This window comes from Ovis aries, chromosome 2 (genome assembly GCF_016772045.2).
Source record: "Ovis aries strain OAR_USU_Benz2616 breed Rambouillet chromosome 2, ARS-UI_Ramb_v3.0, whole genome shotgun sequence".
In the NCBI taxonomy this organism is placed as follows: domain Eukaryota; kingdom Metazoa; phylum Chordata; class Mammalia; order Artiodactyla; family Bovidae; genus Ovis; species Ovis aries.
The window spans coordinates 235,289,548-235,311,453 of record NC_056055.1 but is presented as its reverse complement, the minus strand read 5'-3'; the positions used below and the strand labels follow the sequence as shown (position 1 = coordinate 235,311,453).

The 21,906-nt window shown below is 52.0% G+C and overlaps 3 protein-coding genes across 4 annotated transcripts; 2 read left to right on the top strand and 1 right to left on the bottom strand.

Annotated features, from left to right (window-relative positions):
- The first annotated feature begins 50 nt into the window (after positions 1–50).
- EIF3I (eukaryotic translation initiation factor 3 subunit I) lies at positions 51–7,754 on the top strand. The gene is made up of 11 exons (XM_004005025.4): positions 51–90; positions 184–276; positions 1,511–1,598; positions 1,901–1,966; positions 3,040–3,189; positions 3,277–3,404; positions 6,084–6,194; positions 6,303–6,392; positions 6,704–6,777; positions 7,291–7,383; positions 7,512–7,754. The coding sequence occupies exons 1-11, from the start codon at positions 88–90 to the stop codon at positions 7,591–7,593; spliced, it is 978 nt and encodes a 325-aa protein (XP_004005074.1). The 5' UTR covers positions 51–87; the 3' UTR covers positions 7,594–7,754.
- A 58-nt stretch (positions 7,755–7,812) lies between these two features.
- Positions 7,813–14,777, bottom strand: LOC101115435 (myotubularin-related protein 9-like). 2 transcript variants are annotated; one of them, XM_012149595.3, is made up of 10 exons: positions 14,527–14,777; positions 14,253–14,361; positions 13,917–14,042; positions 13,628–13,801; positions 12,939–13,165; positions 10,746–10,907; positions 10,421–10,562; positions 10,117–10,337; positions 8,184–8,335; positions 7,813–8,110 (listed from the first exon to the last, which is right to left on the bottom strand). In XM_012149595.3, the coding sequence occupies exons 1-10, from the start codon at positions 14,709–14,711 to the stop codon at positions 7,977–7,979; spliced, it is 1,632 nt and encodes a 543-aa protein (XP_012004985.2). In that variant the 5' UTR covers positions 14,712–14,777; the 3' UTR covers positions 7,813–7,976. The 2 variants fall into 2 exon arrangements, with proteins under 2 accessions (XP_012004985.2, XP_027821148.1); XM_027965347.2 differs by lacking the exon at positions 8,184–8,335.
- Positions 13,563–20,773, top strand: FAM167B (family with sequence similarity 167 member B). Its single transcript, XM_004005024.5, has 2 exons — positions 13,563–19,656; positions 20,285–20,773. Exons 1-2 carry the CDS (start codon positions 19,399–19,401, stop codon positions 20,513–20,515), a joined length of 489 nt encoding a protein of 162 aa, XP_004005073.3. The 5' UTR covers positions 13,563–19,398; the 3' UTR covers positions 20,516–20,773.
- The last annotated feature ends 1,133 nt before the right edge of the window (positions 20,774–21,906 follow it).

Below are 21,906 nucleotides of genomic sequence, written 5' to 3'. Positions count from 1 at the left end.
AGGGGGCGGAGACTCGTAATCCGGAAGTGGCGCCAAAGCCTCTTCCGGTTCTACTCACGTTGCCGCTTTCCTCGCGTCACCGCCGGAATGGTGAGTTCTCCTGTGTTAAAGGTATTGCCGTAGGGGTCCGTGCTGGGGTAGGGGCCAATTCTGGGCGCTGACACTGCCGTCCTGTCCCCACAGAAGCCGATCCTGCTGCAGGGCCATGAGCGGTCCATTACTCAGATTAAGTACAACCGCGAGGGAGACCTCCTTTTCACGGTGGCGAAGGACCCTGTGAGCGTCGGCCGAAGGGCGGGCCCGCCGGGACCTTGCGGAGGGGGCTCGGGAGCGGGCGCGTTCATTCTCCCGGGGCGAAGGGTGGACAAGCTAGTTTTGCTGCGAGAAAAACCGAGGAGTGCCCCGTTCTGAGAAGTAGGGAGAGATCAGCCCGGGGTTTGGAGGGCAAGAGCATTACACCGATAGATGTGGGAAAGGACTCCATTGTTGATAGGAGGGAGTAGCCAGGGAGAAGAAAAGCAAGGGTACCTTGTGGAAAGGGGACGGGGACGTGGGTCATCTTGCTCATGGGGCGGAGAGGAGCTCATTCCGGGGAAGAACAAAACTATTCTACAAGGATAGGGGAACAGACCACCTGGAGAAGGGGGAAGTTGATCCTGGGGCGGCGAGGATAAAGACCTTAAAGAAGGTGTCCTTGGTATCATTTCAGTCATCCCTCTTCCTGCCACTCACTCACTGCAAACAGCCCCTTTGAGTACTGCATTTTGAGGCACCTCCATATGGAGAAAGTTAACCCTAGTGGCTAAACGTGGGGGCTGACACACCTGATTTGAATCCTGAGTCCTGTATTCACTAGCAGTGTGACTTTGAACATGCCATTTAACCATTATAAACTTTAAGAGCCCCTTTTTACAAAATATGGGTAGTAATAGTACCTCCCTCTTGGGGTTGTCTTTAGAATTAAATGAGATTATTCAAATAAAGAGCTTACTTGAATAAAGAGTGTTTGTGAGTACCATATTAATGTTAGACACATTTTAAATTCCTTAGACATTATTTTATTGGAGTCTCACAGCTACTCTTTGAAAAAGGCGTTATTGTCCTGGCCAGTTTACACGTGGGAAAACTGAAGTTCAGAGGGGAAAAGCACACATTTCAATAATACAGTGAGATAGTAGCAGAGCAGGGACTGGAACCTAGGTTTCTCTCCTACCAACGGCTCCTGTTTGGACAGAACACCAAAACACTACTCTTTTGCTAGGCTGATACTCAGCTTGACCTTTTATTCCTCAAAGGGTTTAGGAGTCTGGGGAAAGGCTGGTATGATGGAGACTTTTTCGCAAGCAGGAGGAGAATCCAGGAGTTGGTCTTTTTACCAGCAACCTGCTGTTCCCCAAGAGATGAGCTGGGGAGGGTCGAATCTGGCCTGGCTAGAAGCTTCTGGGGCAAAATAGGCCATGGCTCTGCCCACAATGCCTATCATCCTGTCACATTGTCCTTGATCCTCCAGATTGTCAATGTATGGTACTCTGTGAATGGTGAGAGACTGGGCACCTACATGGGCCATACCGGAGCTGTGTGGTGTGTGGACGCTGACTGTATCCTTATCTTTGTTCTGAGTCTGTGCTACCAGGGTCTGCCAGCAATGGAGAAGCTGCTGACCTGAAGCTGAGAGTTTGAGATGCTCTGGTGGGGTCTGGAGAATGATGCTACCTACCTCCTACTCCTTGGTCTGTTCACTATTTCGGGGAACATTTAGGACAGGTTCCAGTTCTGAATGAGGAGGTTAGGATGAGAGAAGGAAGGCTCTCTGGTGCTGAATAGGGAGATGATTCACTTGGCCTTCCAAGAGGACAAGGACTCAGGTGAATTCTGTTATGCTTCTTAACACCCTCTTCAGGGGACACCAAGCATGTCCTCACTGGCTCAGCTGACAACAGCTGTCGTCTCTGGGACTGTGAAACAGGTAAGCCTGGATCCTGCACTTTTTCAGCAAACAGTGAGGACCTACAATATACTTATTGAGGTCAACAGGTTCTGGGGAAATAGAGATAAAACCAGAGATGGTTCCCAGTCTAGGGAAAAAGAGACAAGAAAATCAGGAGACAGAGATGAAAAGAGGCACTCCAGTGAGATATAAGCCTTGTTAGAGGTAGCACAGTGCACTATGAAAGCTGAGGGGGAGGCACCTGAAGCCTGAAATGGGGATGGGATCAGCCCGGGAAGGCTTCCCAAAGCAAGTGTCATGTGAGGCGATAGCTGTGGCAGATGCAAGAGTGGAAGCACAGCAAGTGGCACGTCCAAGTCATCTGATCTGGCAGGAGCTCCTGCTTCTCGGGGGTGAAACAGACAGCAGTGGAGAAGCTGAGGCAGGCTAGGGCCAGACGGGCCTTGAATGTGAGCTCAGGAACATGACTGTTCTGTAGGACTTCATGCTGGGGAGGGTCCTGAGCAGGGAAGAGCCTGTTCAATTCTTTTTTTTTTTTTTAATTTTTGGCCACACCCTGTGGCAACTGGGATCTTAGTTCCCTGACCAGGGATTGAACCCACACCCCCTGCATTGGAAGGCAGAGTCTTAACCACTGCTGGGGAAGTCCCCAAGCATGTTTAGCTTTGGCAAGCCCAGGTAGCAGTGGGGAACATTGCAGGAACAGACAGAAGACAGGGGAGCCTATTGAACGGCTCCATTTAGGAAATATTTTCTGGGTACCCAGATCTCTCCCAGGTCTTTGCTGGGCACTGGTGACATGCAGAGAAGTTAGAGCAGGTCTTTGCTATGGAGAAGCACATTCTCCAGAGGTGGAGACAGATACAATGTCGTCCGTTGTGAGTGCCACAGTGGCGGGATGTCTGAGGAGGGACTGTGTGGAGAAGTTAAAAGACCTGACCCAAACCACAGCAGCGAGGGAAGAAGACGGGCGGGGGGGCTAGAGTCACCAGTGCAGGAGGAACAGTGCATTGTAATGGTGGGCGGGGGTTAGAACATCCTCCCGGCATCAGCAGGGGGCAGGGACTAACTGAGACTCTGCCTGTTCCCAGGGAAGCAGCTGGCCCTGCTCAAGACCAATTCAGCAGTCCGCACCTGTGGCTTTGATTTTGGGGGCAACATCATCATGTTCTCCACAGACAAGCAGATGGGCTACCAGTGCTTCGTGAGCTTCTTTGACCTGCGGGATCCAAGCCAGATCGGTGCGCCACGGTTGGGGCACAGGACTGGGGCTGAGGTGAGGGGCACGGCTCCAGAGCCCAGGGCCTGACATGTGCTGCCCTACACAGACAGCAATGAGCCCTACATGAGGATCCCTTGCAACGACTCCAAGATCACCAGTGCCGTCTGGGGACCTCTGGGAGAGTGCATCATCGCAGGCCACGAAGGTGGAGAGCTCAACCAGTATAGTGCCAAGGTAAGGTGGGTGAGGCCTACGTCCATCAGAATGATTCTCTGTGAGAGGCAGGATGAGCCTGGGGGTTGAGAGCGAGGGCCAGACTCACACAGACTTCACCATTTTCTAAGTATGTGATCTTGGTCGTATTACATAACTTTACAGAGCCTGTTTATCTGTAAGATGTTTCAAGCATCAGATGACCTCAGGTGTTTGAAAAACTTGTCATAGAGTACTCGGGCATGTTACCAGTGATCACAATTAAGCGTTTCCCTGCCCACACTGAGTGGCAGGCTCCATGCTAGACTCAGGACAAAGAAGGGAATCAGACATGGACCCTGCCCTGGGAGACAGGCTGCAAACAGTTGGCACATGGGTCAGGTTGTGAGCTGTGCCACTACTGAGGTTTCAACCAAGTACAGAAAGTGCCCTCTGTCACAGAAGAGGTGGCATGCACATTAAGCTGTGAAGAATAAATGGAGCTTCAAGCCAGAAGAGGGGGTTGCTCCACAGACAGGAGCAGTGTGTGCGGAGGCACAGAGTTGAGGGAGTAGGCAAATCCTTCAGGAATGGGAGTTTGGTCTCACTGGAATGCAGTGTTGGGGAAGGGGGACGGGGACTAGATTGCGGAGCTGTGATTTCCCCTTAGGCAGGAGGAATCTTCAAATGGTTATGATGATCAGGTTTTCTCTTATTTTTTAAAATATTTGTTGATTGATTATATATTGGCTGTATCGGGTCTTGGTGGTGGCACCCCAGAGTGTGTGAACTCGGCTGTGGCTCTCAGTCTTCATGTGGGATATTAGTTTTCCGACTGAGGATCAAACCCACATCCCCTGCATTGTAAGATGGATTCCTAACCACTGGACCACCAGGGAAGTCCCAGGTTTTTTCCCTTAGAAAGCTCTCACAGGCCAGATTGGAGAATGCACAAAAACTAGGCAGTAGTGACAGGGATGTGGGGCACCTGGCAGGAGACATTCAGGGTGACCAGTGAGAGGGAGGGTGACCGAAAGGGTGGGGTCCAGGCTGTCTCAGATTTCTCACGTGGGCTCCTGGGTTTCTGGGGAATGCTGGGATGTGATATCATAAAGGTTGGTCAGTCACTCAACAAGCACTGGCTGTGGTCCACCAGGCCTACCTTCAGGAAGGGAATGGGAACCAAGGTCAAGGCCATGAATAGTGCTTGATGCTAGTGAACAGTGGAGCTGATCTGTGCCCTCAGGTAGGCCTGACTGCAAAACTGGTGCTTGTTCCCCAAAATGGAGGCGCCAGATGCCTCCCTACCCTGTGTCCATGGAGGAGACGAAGATAGTCTTCCCTGACAGTGGGTGAAAGTAACTCAGGGAAGGAGATGGCAGTCTTCTGAGAGTCTGTGTGAGGCCCAGTGCTTGAGGCCGTTTAGTCATCTTCACAAATGTTTGCAGAGCGCATGCCAGGCGCCCATCACTCAAATTCAGGTAAGACCCAGTCCCGGTGTCCTCACGTCAGGAAGACCCCCTGGAGGAGGAAGTGGCAGCCCACTCTGGAATTCTTGCCTGGAAGATCCCCTGGACATAGAAGCCTGGGGGGCTGCAGTGCATGGGGTCACGAGGAGCTGGACATGACTGAGCACACACACACAGTGTCCTTACAGGGATCCTGGGGACTTGTTTGTTTGTTACTAGTCCTGCCCACTGGACCACCAGGGAATTACTCCTAGGGGCTTTTAATAATCTTGTTTCCTAAATAGAGAAATCAAGGCACAGAGAGGTTGGTTGTTTTTTTTTTTAGGCCATGCTGCAAGGCTTGCAAGATCCTAGTTCCCCACTTAGGGATTTAATCCAGGCCGTCAGTAGTCAAAGCACTGAGTTCTAACCACTGGACCACCAAGGAACTCCCACAGAGATGTACTTTTAAGGGCAGATTCTAAAACTCTTTGTACTACATAGTCTGGCAGGTTCTGTAAGTGGGAAGGGAAATCAGATGAAAGAGCCCTTTGAGAAGACCTGAAGAAAGGCTGGATGAGCATCGGTCCTCATGAACTGTGCCCAAGACCCTGCGAGGGAAGGAGATGCCAGTGGGTTCTGCCTTTTACTGGTTTTGAGATCTCCAGGTCACACCACCTATCTGAACCATAGTTTCCTTTTAAAATTGTGGTAAAATATCCACTTCATAGGATTGTTGTGGGGATTACAAGAAAATAAGTGTTGTTAAGTGCTTAGCACAGTGCTTGGCAGATAGTGTTGCTGCTGCTGCTGTTATTCAGTCACTGAGTTGTGTCCATGTCTTTGCAGCCCTATGGGCTGCAGCATGCCAGGGTCCTCTGTCCTCCACTATCTTCCAGAGTTTGCTCAGATTCATGTCCATGGAGTCAGTGAGGCTGTCTAACCATCTCATATTCTGCTTCTGGCAAATAGTAGCCATTCAGTGTTTTTTGGAAGAAGGACTAAATGGAACTGCTCTACTGTTACATGATGATTAATTAATAGGTGTCACCATAAGTGTGTGTTTTCCTAGGTGGACTAGCAGCGTTTATGAAACCTGCACACTTGGGCCAGATTGGGCTTGGTAGTGGGAGTAAATGTTGATTCAGGGGATACTAAGGCAGACCCCACCTGACCTCCCCCTCCTTCATGGGATGAGAAAGAGTCCAGAATTCTGGCTGAGCCTGGGGTGCTGGGAATGGAGCTGGTCAGAGCCTCCCTCTTCTGTCCGCAGTCTGGGGAGGTACTGGTGAATGTTAAGGAGCACTCCCGGCAGATCAATGACATCCAGTTATCCAGGGATATGACCATGTTCGTCACTGCATCCAAGGACAACACTGCCAAGGTGAGCCTGGGCAAGGAGTCTGGCAGGCCTGCTCCTACCCTCCCGCAGGGCTCTCATCTTCCCCCAAGAAGACTCCTTTTAGAGACATCTCCTCTGCCTTCTCTCTAGCTCTTCGACTCCACAACCCTTGAACACCAGAAGACTTTCCGGACAGAACGACCTGTCAACTCAGCTGCCCTCTCTCCCAACTACGATCATGTGAGGAAACCCAGACAAGCTTCTTGCTAAAGACTCCTTGTTTCCAGGATCTAGCTGTTTGTCTAGCAATTAAGAAAAGAGCTTTGGGGGAAAATAGTGTCAGGCAGAGAGGAGATCTCAGAGCAGGAACAAAGGTGAATGATGGGGAAGCTCTGGGGGCAGGGCAGGAGGTGGCTGAGGGATGTTTGTTCCTTACCCTTAATATCTTCCCAGTCTGATGTAGGAGATACTAAAGGCTTTTAGGGTTGGGGGAAGAAATGGAAAATGGACTTGCCTGCTCTTTGGACCCATCTAGAGTTTCTTCCCTTCAGGTGGTGCTGGGCGGTGGTCAGGAAGCCATGGATGTAACTACCACCTCCACCAGGATTGGCAAGTTCGAGGCCAGGTAAAGGGGGAAGGAGAGCTTCCAAACAGAAACATCATGAGGTGTCTCTCACAATGGCCAGAAACCGGATAACCAAGGAAACTTTCCTTAATTCACTGGCTGTTGGGAGTGCAGCCAGACTGGGGGCCCTCCTGTGACAAGTGTCTGATACAGTAGTTAAGAGCATGAACTCTTGGGCTCACTCTGAAGCCCTGCACATCATTGGAGTTGTCTATGCCCAATCACCCTTGACTGTATAATGGGCACAGTGATACTATACTTACCTCATAACAGTATGCAGATTAAATAAGTTAATAGTTGTGACGCTTTTAAGAGCACTGCCCAGCACATAGCAAGGAAGACATTTGGGTCCAGTCTTCTCCCAACTTCATCTTGTTTTGTTCTCATTCATTTCCCCCTTATCCCAGTTTCCCTGCTTTATAGTTTTGTTTGGGGAATGGTTCCCGTTGACGTGTTTTCGTAGGAGATGGGGACTGAATGAACTGTTGCTTCCCACCCTGCTCTTTCCTCTAGGTTCTTCCACTTGGCCTTTGAAGAAGAGTTTGGAAGAGTCAAGGGTCACTTCGGACCTATCAACAGTGTTGCCTTCCATCCTGATGGCAAGAGGTAGGGCCTGGTGAAGGGGGCTGAGCCAGCCCTGGTTTGCCCACCTCTGCTCCTTTCCCACGTCCTGTCCCCCAGGCCTGCTTCCCAAAGGGCAGGCCTCTGACTGGGCCCTGGCTGTCTCTTTGCAGCTACAGCAGCGGTGGCGAAGATGGTTACGTCCGCATCCACTACTTCGACCCACAGTACTTTGAATTTGAGTTTGAAGCTTAATAAGCCAGACCTGGGAATTCCCTGGCGCTTCCTCTACAGGGGGCACGGGTGATCTGCAATCACCACGCAGCCGCACACACACCCAAGGAAGCCGGACCTCCATCTGAGCCAGGGTCACAGGAGCTTTTGGACTCTATGAAATAAACTAGTTTGGAAATAAATGGTTTCTGGTCAGATATTTGATTGTTTTCCCTTCTCAGTGACACCCCAACCAGCTGATACCAATCATGGATGCCTTTATTATTTGGACCTTCCGCCTATACTTTGGACACTTCACATGTGGATCCAGGCTGGGTTGTAGGCACTCTCTTCCAAGATCCAGAGGTGCTGAGGGGCCTGGAGAGCTTCCAGGAACATCTCAAACACCATCTAAGGACCAGTACTTAGGGTCCAGCCTCAGAGGCTGAATCTGTTGGCTGAGAGCCTTCTGTCTTCTCCTGATCCGTCACTATTTGCCACACTTTCTCCCACGCTACCTCTGAAGGCTCAGGTGGACGGGTCCCGCGCAGAAACAGGCCTGAGGAGGAAGAGGACAGGTAAGGAAGCTGAGCAGAGGCGAGAACTCCGCCAGGGAGGAGGAGGAGGGTCACCTTGCCACAGTCGCAGGCTCTGGGGCTCCGCCGAGGGCCAGATAGCCAGGGGGTTGGGGACGTAGAGTGGGTTCCGGAGCTTTCGTTGCTCTTTTGGCTGACTGAGCCCAGACCACAGGGAGTGTGTTCGAGTTCTCACTTCACACAGGCATCTGGAGGGAGTGAGACCATGAGCTCCAGACTTGGCTGTATAGGATTCTGGGTGGGGACCCTGGTTAGTAGGGTGACAGATCCCCCAGGGCAGTGATAACACCTGCAAATGTTACTGGGAGTCAGATCCTGAACTACGATAAAGCAGGAACAAGGCAAAGTCCTAGCTCTTAAGGAGTTCTGCTTATCTTTGCCTGAAAGGATCATGGAAGGCTAATTAAGAATGTGCCATTTGAGGGATTTCCCTTGCGGTCCAGTGGTTAAGAATCTGCCTTTCAATGCCAGGGATATGGGATCAGTTCCTGGTAAGGGAACTAAGATCCTACATGCTACAGAGCAACTAAGCCTGGGCACTGCAACTACTGAGCCCATGTGCCACAACTAGAGAGTGTGCACCACAAGAGATCTCCATGACGCAACGAAGATCCCACATACTGCAACTAAGACCTGACGCAGCCCAATAAGTAATGAAAAAATTTAAAAAATGTGCCATTTTAGCTGGGTCTAGCAGCAATTCACTAGGTGTGCAAGAACATGGAAATACAAAAACAAAAGCAAGAAAGTGGGAAAGGGCTCAATATGAATACTGATAGGTCTAGACTGATGAATTTAAAAGAAAAAAAAGATGAAAGTGAAGATACTATAAGCAGTGAGGAAGCTATTCCAATGGTCTACATGGAAAGGAAAGTCTGGATTAGGGAAGTAGAAGGGGCCTTGGATGGGAAAGGACTAAGAAAAATTCTTAAAAGAAAAGCTGAATATGAAGGATGGGGAGAGACGTAAAAAGTTTCTAACCTGGATAAGCAGAATTAGTGAAAACAACAGGACGGGGAGGCCACTGGGCAAGAAAAGATCACTAAATATATGATCGCCTTCGTGGAGAGGACTGAACCCTCCCTCCCCTTGTCTCAGTCTGATGAAAGAAAGATGGCTAATGGGAGCAACAAGTCAACCAAATAATGAAAGCAACTACCACTTGTGTGCCCACTGTTAAGCACTTGCTAGGCTTTAACTCAGCTAATCCTGTCACACACACATATAGCCCACCTCTAAATTATGGTGACTATTATCACCTCCTTGCTACTATGGAGAAGGAAATGGCAACCCACTCCAGTATTCTTGCCTGGAGAATCCCATGGACAGAGGAGCCTGGTGGGCTACAGTCCATGGGGTCTCAAAGAGTCGGACACAACTGAGAGACTTCACTTCACTTCCTTGCTACTGATGAAACAGACTCAGGGTTGCTTTTGATCATCCATTAGGTGAATGGTGAGCCAGAATTTGAGCCCAACAATTTGACTCCGCTTTCAACCTCCAATCTAGTGCTTCACTAGAATCAACCCTGCAAAGTGGTAGAGAGCCCCAGAAATGATTTTGGCAGCAATTTCCCCGTTCAGTCCTTGTTTTTAAGCTAGGAGTGCATGGTTCTTGGCTGTGGACAGGGTAGGTAGGTCTGAAGGACAGACCGTGGACCCACTCATTTCTAGCTTTGCAGAAGTTAGGGGAACGTGTGAGATCCGGAGGCAGGAGCAGAAAGGACACACAGTTTTTCTACAAGAGAAACTCAAAAGGGAAAGATACCTTCTTTTTTGGAGGGGAGGGAGGACGGGCAGTCTTAGTTCCCTGACCAGGGATTGAACCCAGTCCCCAGCAATGAAAGCCCTGAGTCCTAACCACTGGACCACCAAGGAATTCCCAAAGATGTCTTCTAAGGAAGTAGATACCCACCCTGCCCCTGCCTTGTGCCTGCCCTCTAGCCCACCTGGACAGCCCCTTAGCTCACCTCTCCTTTTCGTTGTTGCACAGGAAGGTGCCAAAAGGGGAGGCATAGGCGTGATCAAACAGCGCCAGTAGCATCCCCTCCCCAAACTCCAGCGACAGCGGGAACTGGCGGCCCAGCTGCCACACGCAGTCCAGGAAGAGGAGAAAGGTGGGGGCCTCGTGTTTGGGGCGGGCGTGGGAGAAGGCTGAGTGAGCACAGCGCAGCTGGAAGGGGTGGCCAGCCTGGGGAAGGGGCAGAGTGATGGGCATGAGGGAGTGGGGTTTCTGAATAGAGGGGGGTAGGGCTGGGCTGGGCGGCCACTCACCTGGATCCACTCTCGCTCTATTAGTTCCTGGAATCCAGCCATGGTTCGGCTCAAGGGGTCTAGGATGAGTTGGGCCAGTGAAGTGATGAGCAGGGTGCTGTCTGTGCCTTCAGCCCCATGTACCAGGACACAGGCCCCTTCCCTGTGGGCCCAGGGCTCATCAATAGTGGCCTGTTCTTCCCTGCCTGGAGTGGCCAGGTCAGGAATAGAATGGCCCCATTTGAAGGCTACCTTTGCTTGCTTACTGAGACATGGCTTTGCATCCAGGCATGGAGAGCCCTGCCCACCCTGCCCTGTTCCCTGTCTTGTATGGCGGTGGTCTTACTGTTCCATGCTCTGGGCTGCTAGGCAGGCGGTGCTCAGAGTCTCCTTCACATGTGACAGCCAGCGGCAGCTCTCTAGTCGATTAAGCCAGCGGTCCATGCTCTGCTCCAGGTCCCCGCAGGCCTCCACCAGGCGCACGAAGCTCTCCTGTAGGGGCCGCCCCCTGCACAAGCGGGAGTCTGGTCATTGTTCCTCCAGTCTAAAGCTCTGGTGAGCACAGCCTTGGAACAAGGGCTCCAGGCCAGCGAGGGAGACACAGAGCCCTCAGAGGAGCCCATCTGACAAGAGGGACACAAGACCCTTTGGAGAGCCCACCTAATCTGATGGAAGTGACTCCCTAACCTTGAGGATTCCCCAATCTGCTGGAGGAGACCCAAGACCCTTTGGGGAAACCTAGTCTCTTGGAGAGGCATAGCATTGCCTCTTGGAGAAACAATGCTCTGTTGTTGTTTAGTCATTATGTCCGATTTTTTGCGACCCCAAGCAGCATGCCAGGCCTCCCTGTCCCTCACTGTCTCCCAGAGTTTGCCCAAGTTCATGTCCATTGAGTCGGTGATGGTATCCAACCATCTCATCCTCTGTGCTTCCCTCTTCTCCTTCATGGATCACAGCCTTGTCATGGCGAAGGGGCTTATGTAACTCAATGAAGCCATGAGCCATGCCATGCAGGGCCACCCAAGACCAGCGGGTCATAGTGGAGAGTTCTGACAAAACATGGTCCACTGGAGGAGGGAATGGCAAACCACTCCAGTGTTCTTGCCGCGAGAATCCCATGAACAGTATAAAAAGGCAAAAAGATAAGATATTGAAAGATGAGCCTCCCAGGTTCGAAGGTGTCCAGTATGCTCCTGGGGGAGAACGGAGGGCAATTACTAATAGCTCCAGAAAGAATGCCCTGGGAAACTCCCAATTTGATGAAGGTGTCACAGTCCCCTTGATGTACCCCAGCCCAATGGGAGCTACACAGTACTCCCTTGGGAGAACCAGTCTGACAAGAGGTATAGAATACTCTTTGGATTCTGGAATCTTCCCAGGAACTGTTCTAGATCACCAGGAACCTTCTGCCAGAAAATCTAATTGGTACTTTTTTCAGGCTTGTTTAAAAGCCTTCAATGACCCCCCATTGCCTTTAGGATAAAATCTAAGCCCATAATCATGGTACTCAGACCCTTGCTCTGGCCCGGGTCGCCCCTTTAGCCTCCCTACCTCCACCTCACGCTCCACACTCCCACCACACTGTGCTGTGCGTGCAAAGTTGCTCAGTCGTGTCCAACTCTTTGTGACCCCATGGACTGTAGCCCACCAGGCTCCTTTGTCCATAGGATTCTCCAGGCAAGAATACTGGAGTGGGTTGCCATGCTCTCCTCCAGGGGATCTTCCTCGACCCAGGGATCGAATCCACATCTCTGCATTGGCAGACTGGTTCTTTACCACTAGCACCACCAGAGTCCAACACAGGGCAATTGACTAGGCTGCCTGCTGCTACACACCTGGAAGGTCTTCCACCTGGAATGTCCTTCTCCCACCCTCTGGCTTGCCGCTCCTGTGTTTCAGATCTCACTAAAGCACCCTATTCTCAGGGAAGCTTTCTTAGGACGACCTGTTCTAAGAGGGGAGTGCCTCCAGTGCTGCTGCTTATCACACTGAACTATAATTGCCCGTTTACTGCTGATCTGCCAGCCATGTCTGGGCTGGCCACCATCTCAGCCTCTCTGCTGGGTCAATCGGTCAAATAAATGAATCAACAGTTTTGTATTCTGGATAGGGGAGCAGTCCACTCTCCTCAAAGCACAAAAGTCCCTCAGGATCTCCTCTTGGTACTACCAGCACCTGGAGATGGCGGGAACAGATAACAACTGTGTCGGTACAGCCCTCAGGGCACGGCTGGGACCAGTGCGGGGGGGGGGGGGGGGGGGGGGGGAGAGAGAATGTGTGTGTACGATGAAGCTGTTCCTGGAAGACACACTTCAGTTTAATGTAAAGAAGAGATTTCTCTTTTGAGGCAAAGTTGGGATGCCTAGAGAGGAAAGAGCTTTGTCAGTGGGTGCCTGCAAGTGGCCATGCCCACCTGGCAGGATGGCTACCAGGAAAAATCAAACAGTCTTGGAAGTTCCTAGAAGATGCCAGTCCCCCACCCCCATCCATAAAGAGTCCTAGAGGAAAGACCCTAGGCAGGCATGAGAAAGCCCCTTACGTCTCCAGGGGCCGGTGCAGTCGTTTCCAGCCAGGGTAGGCAGCCTTGGCCTCGGTGCCTCCACCAGTCATGCGGGCCTGTTTGGCGGCCTGGGGCGAGCGCGTGTCCACGATGAAGCCCCGGGCCCCGGGCCGAGCCCCCGCCAACACAGCTCTCAGCAGGTCCTCGTCCTCAGAGCAACGCCGCTTCTGGGGCCCAGTCAGGGGCTGACCAGCACGTAGCAGCACCTGCAGACAGGGATCCAGCTCCAGAAACTGTACCCACCCAGGCTTGGTTCAGGAACTTCGCTCAGAGCATCCCTTGGGCCGCGTGTACACACTGGAGAGGATCTAGAGCTGGCTGGGTCAGGCTAGATGGAGCTCAGGAACCTTACGGCCTTCGAATCGGGTCTCAGTGGGTTGTGGCCAGAGCGGGAAGGGACCCGAGAGTAGGCCGTGGGCGGGTCACGGGTGGACAAAAGAAGAGGAGGTTTCGGAGAGGGGACCAGACCAGCCGGAGGCGGAGCCAGAAGCGGGAAGACTCCAAAACTGCGGAGAAGGGCGGGGTCAGCACCGGTGAAGGCAAGCTTGAGCCGAGGGGGCGGGGCCATGTTACGGCAAGGACCGCAGAAGAGCCGGCCAGTGCAGAGTGGAGCCAAATAGGGAGGCAGAGGGTCCTAGCTGCGGAGTCTGGGGAGGGGCGGGGCTCACGGTTCCGCTGGGAGCGTGGTAGTAGCTGAGCACAGGGAAGCGGCCTCCCTGGCGGAAGCGGGCGCTACGCGCCAGGGCACTGTCGTCCACCGCGCGAGGCACGATCACGGCGCGAGGGTAACTGGGGCACAAGCTGAAGTCCTCGTTCGCCTCGCTCAGCCGCCACGCGTTGGTCTGCGGCACAAGGACGAGTGAAGACCCGGTCTATGGCACCCGATGAGTGACCAGTCCCCGCGCCCCTTCCAGACCTGGCTCTCCCATATCCCCAGCCCCGCACGACCGCGCCCACCTCGCGAGCTACTCGCTTGTAGTAGCATTCGGGAGGGTGGAAGTGCCAGGCGTCGCCTAACCTCAAACCTTTGGGACGGTAGAAGAACGGAAAGGAGGTGATGACCGATTCCAGGGAGGACAGCGCCTGGGGAAGGAAGTCAAGAGATCTGGAAAAGATCGGAATCCAGCCCTCCGTTCCGCAGCTGCTGCCTCTCCATGCATTCCAGACAACCCTGCATCCCCTTCTGCTCCGGGACAAACCTGGACGCTGAGCCCCGTTGAGAGGTAAACCCTGCTGACTCCTCCCGTTACGGGATAGGGCAACTTAAGTGCCTCCGTTGCATCCTTGGCATACCTCGATGGAGCGGGCGATGTCCAGCGTGGCCTCCACGCCCTCTATGTCCAGCTGCAACACTCGCAGGTCCTTACAGCGCAGCGTGATGGTGCCCGAGTCACCCGCGACCCTGGGAATGCACAAGCTTTAGGTTTAATGTCCACTGACCCAGGGGGAGGAGAAAGGAATTTCTTAGGATTGCAGCGGGGCACCCCTCCAACTACGCTAGCCCTTTTCCCTCTCCCTGCCGAGCCACGCGCTCCCCGACTACGGGGACGCCCCCGCCACGTCTCACCGCTTCTCGATGGAGTCAACGTTACGCAACAGCAGCAGCCACAGGTCTGGAGTCGCCTGGGGCCCTGGCGACAGCATCAGGTGGTGGCCGGTGATGCAAAGCGTGCCACGCAGTGGGGGCTCCTCCGGACCCCGCAGGAGCTCGGCTTGGGCCTGGCCTGTGCGGATCAGCTCCGCGAACTCCATTCCTCCAGCGGCCTGACGCCCGGCAGGGCTTGACTCCCTGCGTCAGGCGGGGTGAGCGCGGGCTCTGAAAGGGACAGGAACTGGCTGGGTAGCTGGCGACGCCGGCAGGACAGCTGTTAAGGAGGCCCCTTGGAGGAAGAAATCTCACAGTTTCACAGGAATTCCCCCACCCCCACCCCATTGCTAGCACTTCTTAGTGAGGACCCCGGGACTAGAACCTGTTAGGGAAACCTCAGTTTCAGCATCTGTGAAATGGGGGAGAAAAATCTTGCTAAAGTCCTTTAAGACCTCGTGTCTGGATCGCAGGAGGCATTAAAAAAAAAAATCTCTAAGGTGCTGGCACTCCCACCGATTTAAAAAACAAAGAAAAATACCCGTCTCTTCTCCTGTACCCTGGTGGGAGGGGTGGAAAGGGTGAGTGTGAAACTAGGAAGTGTCTGCATCCTCTCCTGCAGCTGAGGCTGGGTGGGGAAATCCCTGGGTCCACCTTAAATGCAAGCAGCTGTTTAGCTGGCACCCCTCCCCCACCACAGCTGGCAGTCCCTGCCTGAGGGCGCCCTCTACGGGGGGCCACTTCTGGTATAGTTCTGCCCTCCGGAGCCCCATCCCTCATCACTCCATCCTTTGACCAAAGGGGAATTGCCTATACACTGAGCTGGGCCCTAGAGACCCAAGGGTGTTTCCTTCACAGGGTTTTCAGTCTGGCAAGAGACACACTTAAGCTGGTAAATTACAAGAGCTTAAATCTATTTACTGGAGGACCCATCCATCCAGATATTCTTTTATTTCTTAAACAAGGATGCCTACAATGTGTTAAGTGATAATCACTAAGAAAAATAAAAGATACTCCTGCCTTTAAAGAGCCTTCTGGTGTACTAGGTTCCAGGCTTTTGTGTGTATGCAAAACCCTTCTTTCAAATAATGAAATCATAAGTGGATTCCCCCCACCACACACACACACACACACACACATAATATAAACACAAAGTTGGAACTACTCTATAAAAGGAACTAGATATAAAGAGTATAAATTGTAAAATTCCAGACCAAGAGCATTAGCTGGGATGGGAATTCATTAACAATGCAAATTATAGGCCCTACCCCAAACATACTGAATATGAATCTCTGGGAATGGGGCAGTCTATTTTGATAAGTTTCCAGGGGATTAGGATCCATGTTAAAGACTAAGAAACACTGGAAAGTATACAAAAAGGCAAAACTAATCTAGGCTGTCAAAAATTAGGGCAGTATTACTGAAACTGGGTTCCCCAGAAACCAAGTTCCCTTACTGAGTTTATGATTAATCACTCTATCCAAAACTTTTTTATCTTATTTATCCCCTTTGTCTAGTCAAAGCTTTGGTTTTTCCAGTAGTCATGTATGGATGTGAGAGCTGGACTAGAAAGAAAGCTGAGCACCAAAGAATTGATGCTTTTCAACTGTAGTGTTGGAGGAGACTCTTGAGAGTCCCTTGGACTGCAAGGAGATCCAACCAGTCCAGCCTAAAGGAAATCAGTCCTGAATATTCATTGGAAGGACTGATGCTGAAGCTGAAACTCTAATTCTTTGGCCACCTGATGCGAAGAACTGTAAATTTGTAAAGACCGTGATGCTGGGAATGATTGAAGGTGGAAGGAGAAGGGGAAGACAGAGGATAAGATAGTTGGATGGCATCACCAATTCAATGGACATGAGTTTGAGTAAACTCCAGGAGTTGGTGATGGACAGGGAAGCCTGGTGTGCTGCAGTCCATGGGGTTGCAAAGTGTCAGACAAGACTGAGCGACTGAACTGAATTGACTTTAATTCTGTGCTGGTGCTGGTGCTAAGTCGCTTCAGTCGTGTCCGACTCTGTGTGACCCCATAGACGGCAGCCCACCAGGCTCCCCTGTCCCTGGGATTCTCCAGGCAAGAACACTGGAGTGGGTTGCCATTTCCTTCTCCAATGCATGAAAGTGAAAAGTGAAAGTGAAAGTGAAGCCGTGCCCGACCCTCAGCGACCCCAAGGACTGCAGCCTTCCAGGCTCCTCTGTCCATGGGATTTTCTAGGCAAGAGTACTGGAGTGGGGTGCCATTGCCTTCTCCGCAATTCTGTGCTAGATGAACACTAATCAACCAGAGTTGGAAAACTCCCTGGTGGTCCAGTGGTTAAGACCCTGGTTGGGGAACTAAGATCCCCCATGCCTTGTGCCTAGGCTGAAAACCAAACAAACAAAAAAACCCCACAGAGTCAGATGTCTAAAATTGTTATTGTTGATAATATCATTAAGGTACTGAAATTGCTATCCTAGGTATCATCATTAACATACAAATTCAAGCTGTTTCTCTAGGACAAGATGAACTTATCAGCCCCGAGCCATGTGCCACCTGGCCAGATGATCATAAACCAGAGACATTCCTGTATGCAGGTCAGGAAGCAACAGTTAGAACCGGACATGGAACAACAGACTGGTTCCAAATAGAAAAAGGACTACGTCAAGGCTGTATATTGTCACACTGCTTATTTAACTTATATGCAGAGTACATCATGAGAAATGCTGGGCTGGAAGAAGCACAAGCTAGAATCAAGATTGCCGGGAGAAATATCAATTACCTCAGATATGCAGATGACACCACCCTTATGGCAGAAAGTGAAGAAGAACTAAAGAGCCTCTTGATGAAAGTGAAAGAGGAGAGTGTAAAGGTTGGCTTAAAGCTCAACATTCAGAAAACTAAAATCATGGCATCCGGTCCATCACTTCATGGCAAATAGATGAGAAAACAGTGGAAACAGTGGCTGCCTTAATTTTTCTGGGCTCCAAAGTCACTGCAGATGGTGATTGCAGCCATGAAATGAAAAGATGCTTGCTCCTTGGAAGGAAAGTTATGACCAACCTTGCCAGCATATTAAAAAGCAGAGACATTACTTTGTCAACAAAGGTCTGTCTAGTCAAGGCTATGGTTTTTCCCGTGGTCATGTATGGATGTGAGAGTTGGACTGTAAAGAAAGCTGAGCCCTGAAAAATTGATGCTTTTTGCTGGAGAAGACTCTTGAGAGTCGCTTGGACTGCAAGGAGATCCAACCAGTCCATCCTAAAGGAGATCAGTCCTGGGGGTTCATTGGAAGGACTGATGCTGAAGCTGAAACTCCAATACTTTGGCCACCTGATGCGAAGAGCTGACTCATTGGAAAAGACCCTGATGCTGGGAAAGATTGAGGGCAGGAGGAGAAAGGGATGACAGAGGATGAGATGGTTGGTTGGACGGCATCACTGACTCAATGGACATGGGTTTGAGTGGACTCCAGGAGTTGGTGATGGACAGGGAGGCCAGGCGTGCTGTGGTTCGCGGGGTCGCAAAGAGTCAGACATGACTGAGGGACTGAACTGAACTGAACTGAAGAGACATTCTGACTCTGAAACTACTATTAAGAAATGTCACAGAAACTTCACAAGGTGATGATTAATCCCAGCCTCTTTGCTCTTCCCCTTTTTTTTCTTTTCTTTCTTTCTTTTGGCCATACCACGTGGCATGCGGAACTTCCCCAACCAGGGATTGAACCCGTGCCTACTGCAGTGGAAGTCTTAACCACTGGACCACTGGGGAAGTCCAGTTCTTCCCCTTTAAAAACAAAAAACAAAAACCTAACACTCAAAGACCAAGTTGATGTGGATCTGAGACTTGTCTCTCACTCCCCTGCTTGCCCCCACTGCAATAAACCCTTACTTTGCTGCAAACACCCTGTCAGAGTTTGGCTTTCTCAACTGTAGGTACATGAGCAAGCTATGCTTGGTTACATTACCCTTAGGAGAGTTGGTCTAGACCAGCAACACAAAGGAGCTTCCTGGGTGATGGTAATACTCCTTTGCTTGATCTGTTTACATCAGTGTGTTCAGTTGGGGAGAATTCACTAAGCCATGTATTTATGACATGTAAATTTTTCTGGGTGTGTGTTATATTTCAATACAAAGCTTTAAAAAGGGAAATACTCTGGTTGAAGCCCTGGGAGGGGCAGGGAGAGGAAGGTCGAGGAGCCCATCCACAGCTCTGCCCTTACCCGGCACACAGTCCTTGTGGGATTTCCAAGGGAACCCAAAGTTCCTTACAATATAGCTTGAAATCACTGATCTGTCCCAACAGAGTCAGTGACTTGTCCAAGGTCCCACAGAGCCAGCACCTGAACCCAAGTCTCCTGACTCCCAAATTGAGGATCTGGACACTATTCCTTTGCTAAAGGGCCACAGTCATGAGTCAGGACTGGGGGCAGTTTGTCAGCCTCCTATCCCCTCCCAAATCCCTTAACTTGGGTCTTGGGAAGAGGGCCAAGACTCTGGTGTGGACGATGCTTTTCTTATCCTGGAGCAACTTCCTTTCTGGGAACTGGGTGTCTCCTTTTGGGCAAAGACAATAAATTTCATCCAAGGGGCCAGAGGCGCAGGGCTCCTCCTGCCCCCACCCGGATGGGCATCACGTGGCTCCTGGGATAGCAGTCCAGGAAAATCCCAGCCCTGGCACACTCAGCCTCCCACACTCATCTGCTTACCCTGACACACTCAAGCCTCCCTGACCCACCTTGAACATTCACCATTGCACACTCCCTGGCACATTTCTTTCACCCTCAGCTTCTCCCACCTCTTCCTGGGTCATACTGCCAGCTTTTCCCTAACCCCAGAGCTGCAGCCTTTCCCTGTCACTGCTCACCCCCTACCATGTCCCTGGGACCATTAAGATTCCAGGCAGTGGGTGAAGACGAGGAGGATGAGGAAGCAGAGAGCTTGGACTCTGTGAAGGCGCTGACGGCCAAGCTGCAGCTACAGACACGGCGGCCCTCATACCTGGAGTGGACAGCCCGGGTCCAGAGCCAGGCCTGGCGCAGGGCCCAAGCCAGACCCGAGCCCGGGGGACCTGGGGCCATTTGCGGATTCGACTCAATGGACTCTGCCCTTGAGTGGCTCCGACAGGAGCTGGTGAGTCTGGTGGGGTGGGCAGCCTTGCAGAGGGCCTTGAGGGAAGTCCTCAGGGCCCAAAACCCCGGGTATGGGGAGGGGATGAGAATGACCCTGCCTCCAGCAACTGCCCTCTTCTGTGGCTTTGTCCCAGGGTTGAGAAGCCAGGAATGGACTTGTCCAGTGTTTTATTCAGGGAGCCTTACTGAAGAAGGAGTCCATCAGTCTACTGATCTTGTGCTCCCATGGCTCAGGACAGAGTCCTGCCCTTGGGGGCCACCAGGGATGGCTGGGGAAGGCATGGCCTCCCAGTCTCCTCTGCAAATTGCTATACCCCAAAGATACAAAGGAGGCACTAACCACGCTGTCCCCAGAGGAGGCCAGTATTAACTAGGTGGCTCTTAATCTAATATGTCCAAATATAAAAATGTCCAGCCTCCAGACTGGAGATTCCATCTAGTTGATCTAAGATCAGGCCCCAGGTACCTGTACTTGTTTAGCTTAGTTTTAGAGCAAGATCTATGAGATGGGCTGTATAGAGCTGGGGTATGAGGGGGTGGGAAGGACATAGCCTGGGCAAAGCCCCCGGGGTGTTGACCGGAAGGGAAGAATGGAGGTTCAGCGGGCTCATGCCCCCTCTCGGCCGCAGCGGGAGATGCAGGCACAGGACCGGCAGCTGGCAGGGCAGCTGCTTAGGCTGCGGGCCCAGCTGCACCGGCTGAAGGTGGACCAAGTCTGTCACCTGCACCAAGAGCTGCTGAATGAGGCCGAGATGGAGCTGGAGCTGGAGCCCGGGGCCGGCCTGGCCCTGGCCCCGCCACTGCGGCACCTGGGCCTCACCCGCATGAACATCAGTGCCCGGCGCTTCACCCTCTGCTAAGGGATCCCTGCGTGTCTCCTGTACCACCCGCTACCCATTCCCCAGCCCACCTGTGACGAAGGAAGAGAGGGGCGCCCCAGAGGAGCCAGCACCTGGAGAAGGGTTGGGGTAGAGTTGGGGAGATGCTCAGCGCTCTGGTTGCTTAAAGCCCCGGCATCCTGGGGCCCTGCTGCCCGGATGGGGGAAAAGGGCGGTTTGGAGGAAGGGGAGGAGTTCACAGACCCTTAGTCTCCTCAATAAATCTCTGCTTCCCAACAAGGTCTCTGCAGTCCTTTATTCAGGCCCGGGTTCACTGTCTCTCTGGTTGCTAAGGCCAGGGAGGGATTCTACCTCGGGAGACGAGACTGGCCTTACGGGTAGAGAAGCTTTGATGGATCCTCATCTCCCCCACAGCTCCACTTCTATTGCTCTGTCTCATCAAGATGAGGACTGGAAAAAAATGTAACAGTCTAAATCACCCCTATGGAATGCGACTCAGATAAATGAGCAGCTGAAGAAAGCAGGGTCTTGTAGACGTGGGTTCAATACCAGCTGCAACATTGATTCTATCAGACCTGGAGGAGCTCTCTTAACCCCTGCAGCTGTCTCTTTATCTTTACAATGGAAAATCCAACTCCACAAGCAGTTAGACACATCTTAAGTGAGATAATGTACAGTAAGTCCTCAATAAAAAGTGCATTATTATCATTAGCCCCAGTTGTGTTCTTACTGTGGTTCTGGGGCCCAGAGATGAACTGTGAAGTGCTCAGGTTCATAGCAAGGGGGTGGGGCCTGCAGCCGGGGCTCTGTGTCATTCTGTAGGCCTGTTTTTTAGTTTTTTTTTTTTTTTCAAAAAAAACTTCGTGTTTCTCAGCTTTTGTTTCTGTGTCACCCTCTTTGTCTGACTTTCCAACTCAGGCTTCCTCTTCCCCCCACCCATTTCCTGTCTCCCCCTTCTCTCCGCAGCAGCTGAAGGTGCATACAGCATCGGCTTCCACCTCACAAACCCCAACAATGCTCTGTGGGCTTCCCCTCCCCCAGCCTGCTACCTCAGTGCAGCCTCAGGCGGTGGCAACAGGCTTCTGTCTTCCGATGGGTGCGGCCAAGGCCCAGCTCTTGGGCCCGAGAGAGGCCACCTAGAGTTCCTCGTAACACTGGTGACCTGGCCCTCAGCCTCTGACGTACGCCACCCTCAGCCTGGCTCCTGGGGAAAGGGAGATTGTTGGCCTGCTTCGTGCTTGTGACAGGGTCCCTTCCTCCTGCCTGTAGCAGAAAGTGCTGCCAGTCTGTTGCCTGCACCGGGGGGCCTGGGCAGGAGTGTTTGTTCTGTCTCCCACCTGTTGCAGGAGGTGGTGTCAGGCCTTCGCCTCTGACAGAGGCTGTGGCCTTGTCTCTACCTGGGTTAGAAGGGT

Coding starts and splice junctions, on each gene's coding strand:
- EIF3I (XM_004005025.4), top strand. Junction 1,967..3,039: donor TCTCTGGGACTGTGAAACAG/GTAAGCCTGGAT, acceptor GCCTGTTCCCAG/GGAAGCAGCTGGCCCTGCTC. Junction 3,405..6,083: donor TCAACCAGTATAGTGCCAAG/GTAAGGTGGGTG, acceptor TTCTGTCCGCAG/TCTGGGGAGGTACTGGTGAA.
- LOC101115435 (XM_012149595.3), bottom strand. CDS start 14,711: ATGGAGTTCGCGGAGCTGATCCGCACAGGCCAGGCCCAAGCCGAGCTC. Junction 10,338..10,420: donor TAGAGCGAGAGTGGATCCAG/GTGAGTGGCCGC, acceptor CCCCTTCCCCAG/GCTGGCCACCCCTTCCAGCT. Junction 8,111..8,183: donor GAGCCTGCGACTGTGGCAAG/GTGACCCTCCTC, acceptor CTTCCTCCTCAG/GCCTGTTTCTGCGCGGGACC.
- FAM167B (XM_004005024.5), top strand. CDS start 19,399: ATGTCCCTGGGACCATTAAGATTCCAGGCAGTGGGTGAAGACGAGGAG. Junction 19,657..20,284: donor AGTGGCTCCGACAGGAGCTG/GTGAGTCTGGTG, acceptor TCTCGGCCGCAG/CGGGAGATGCAGGCACAGGA.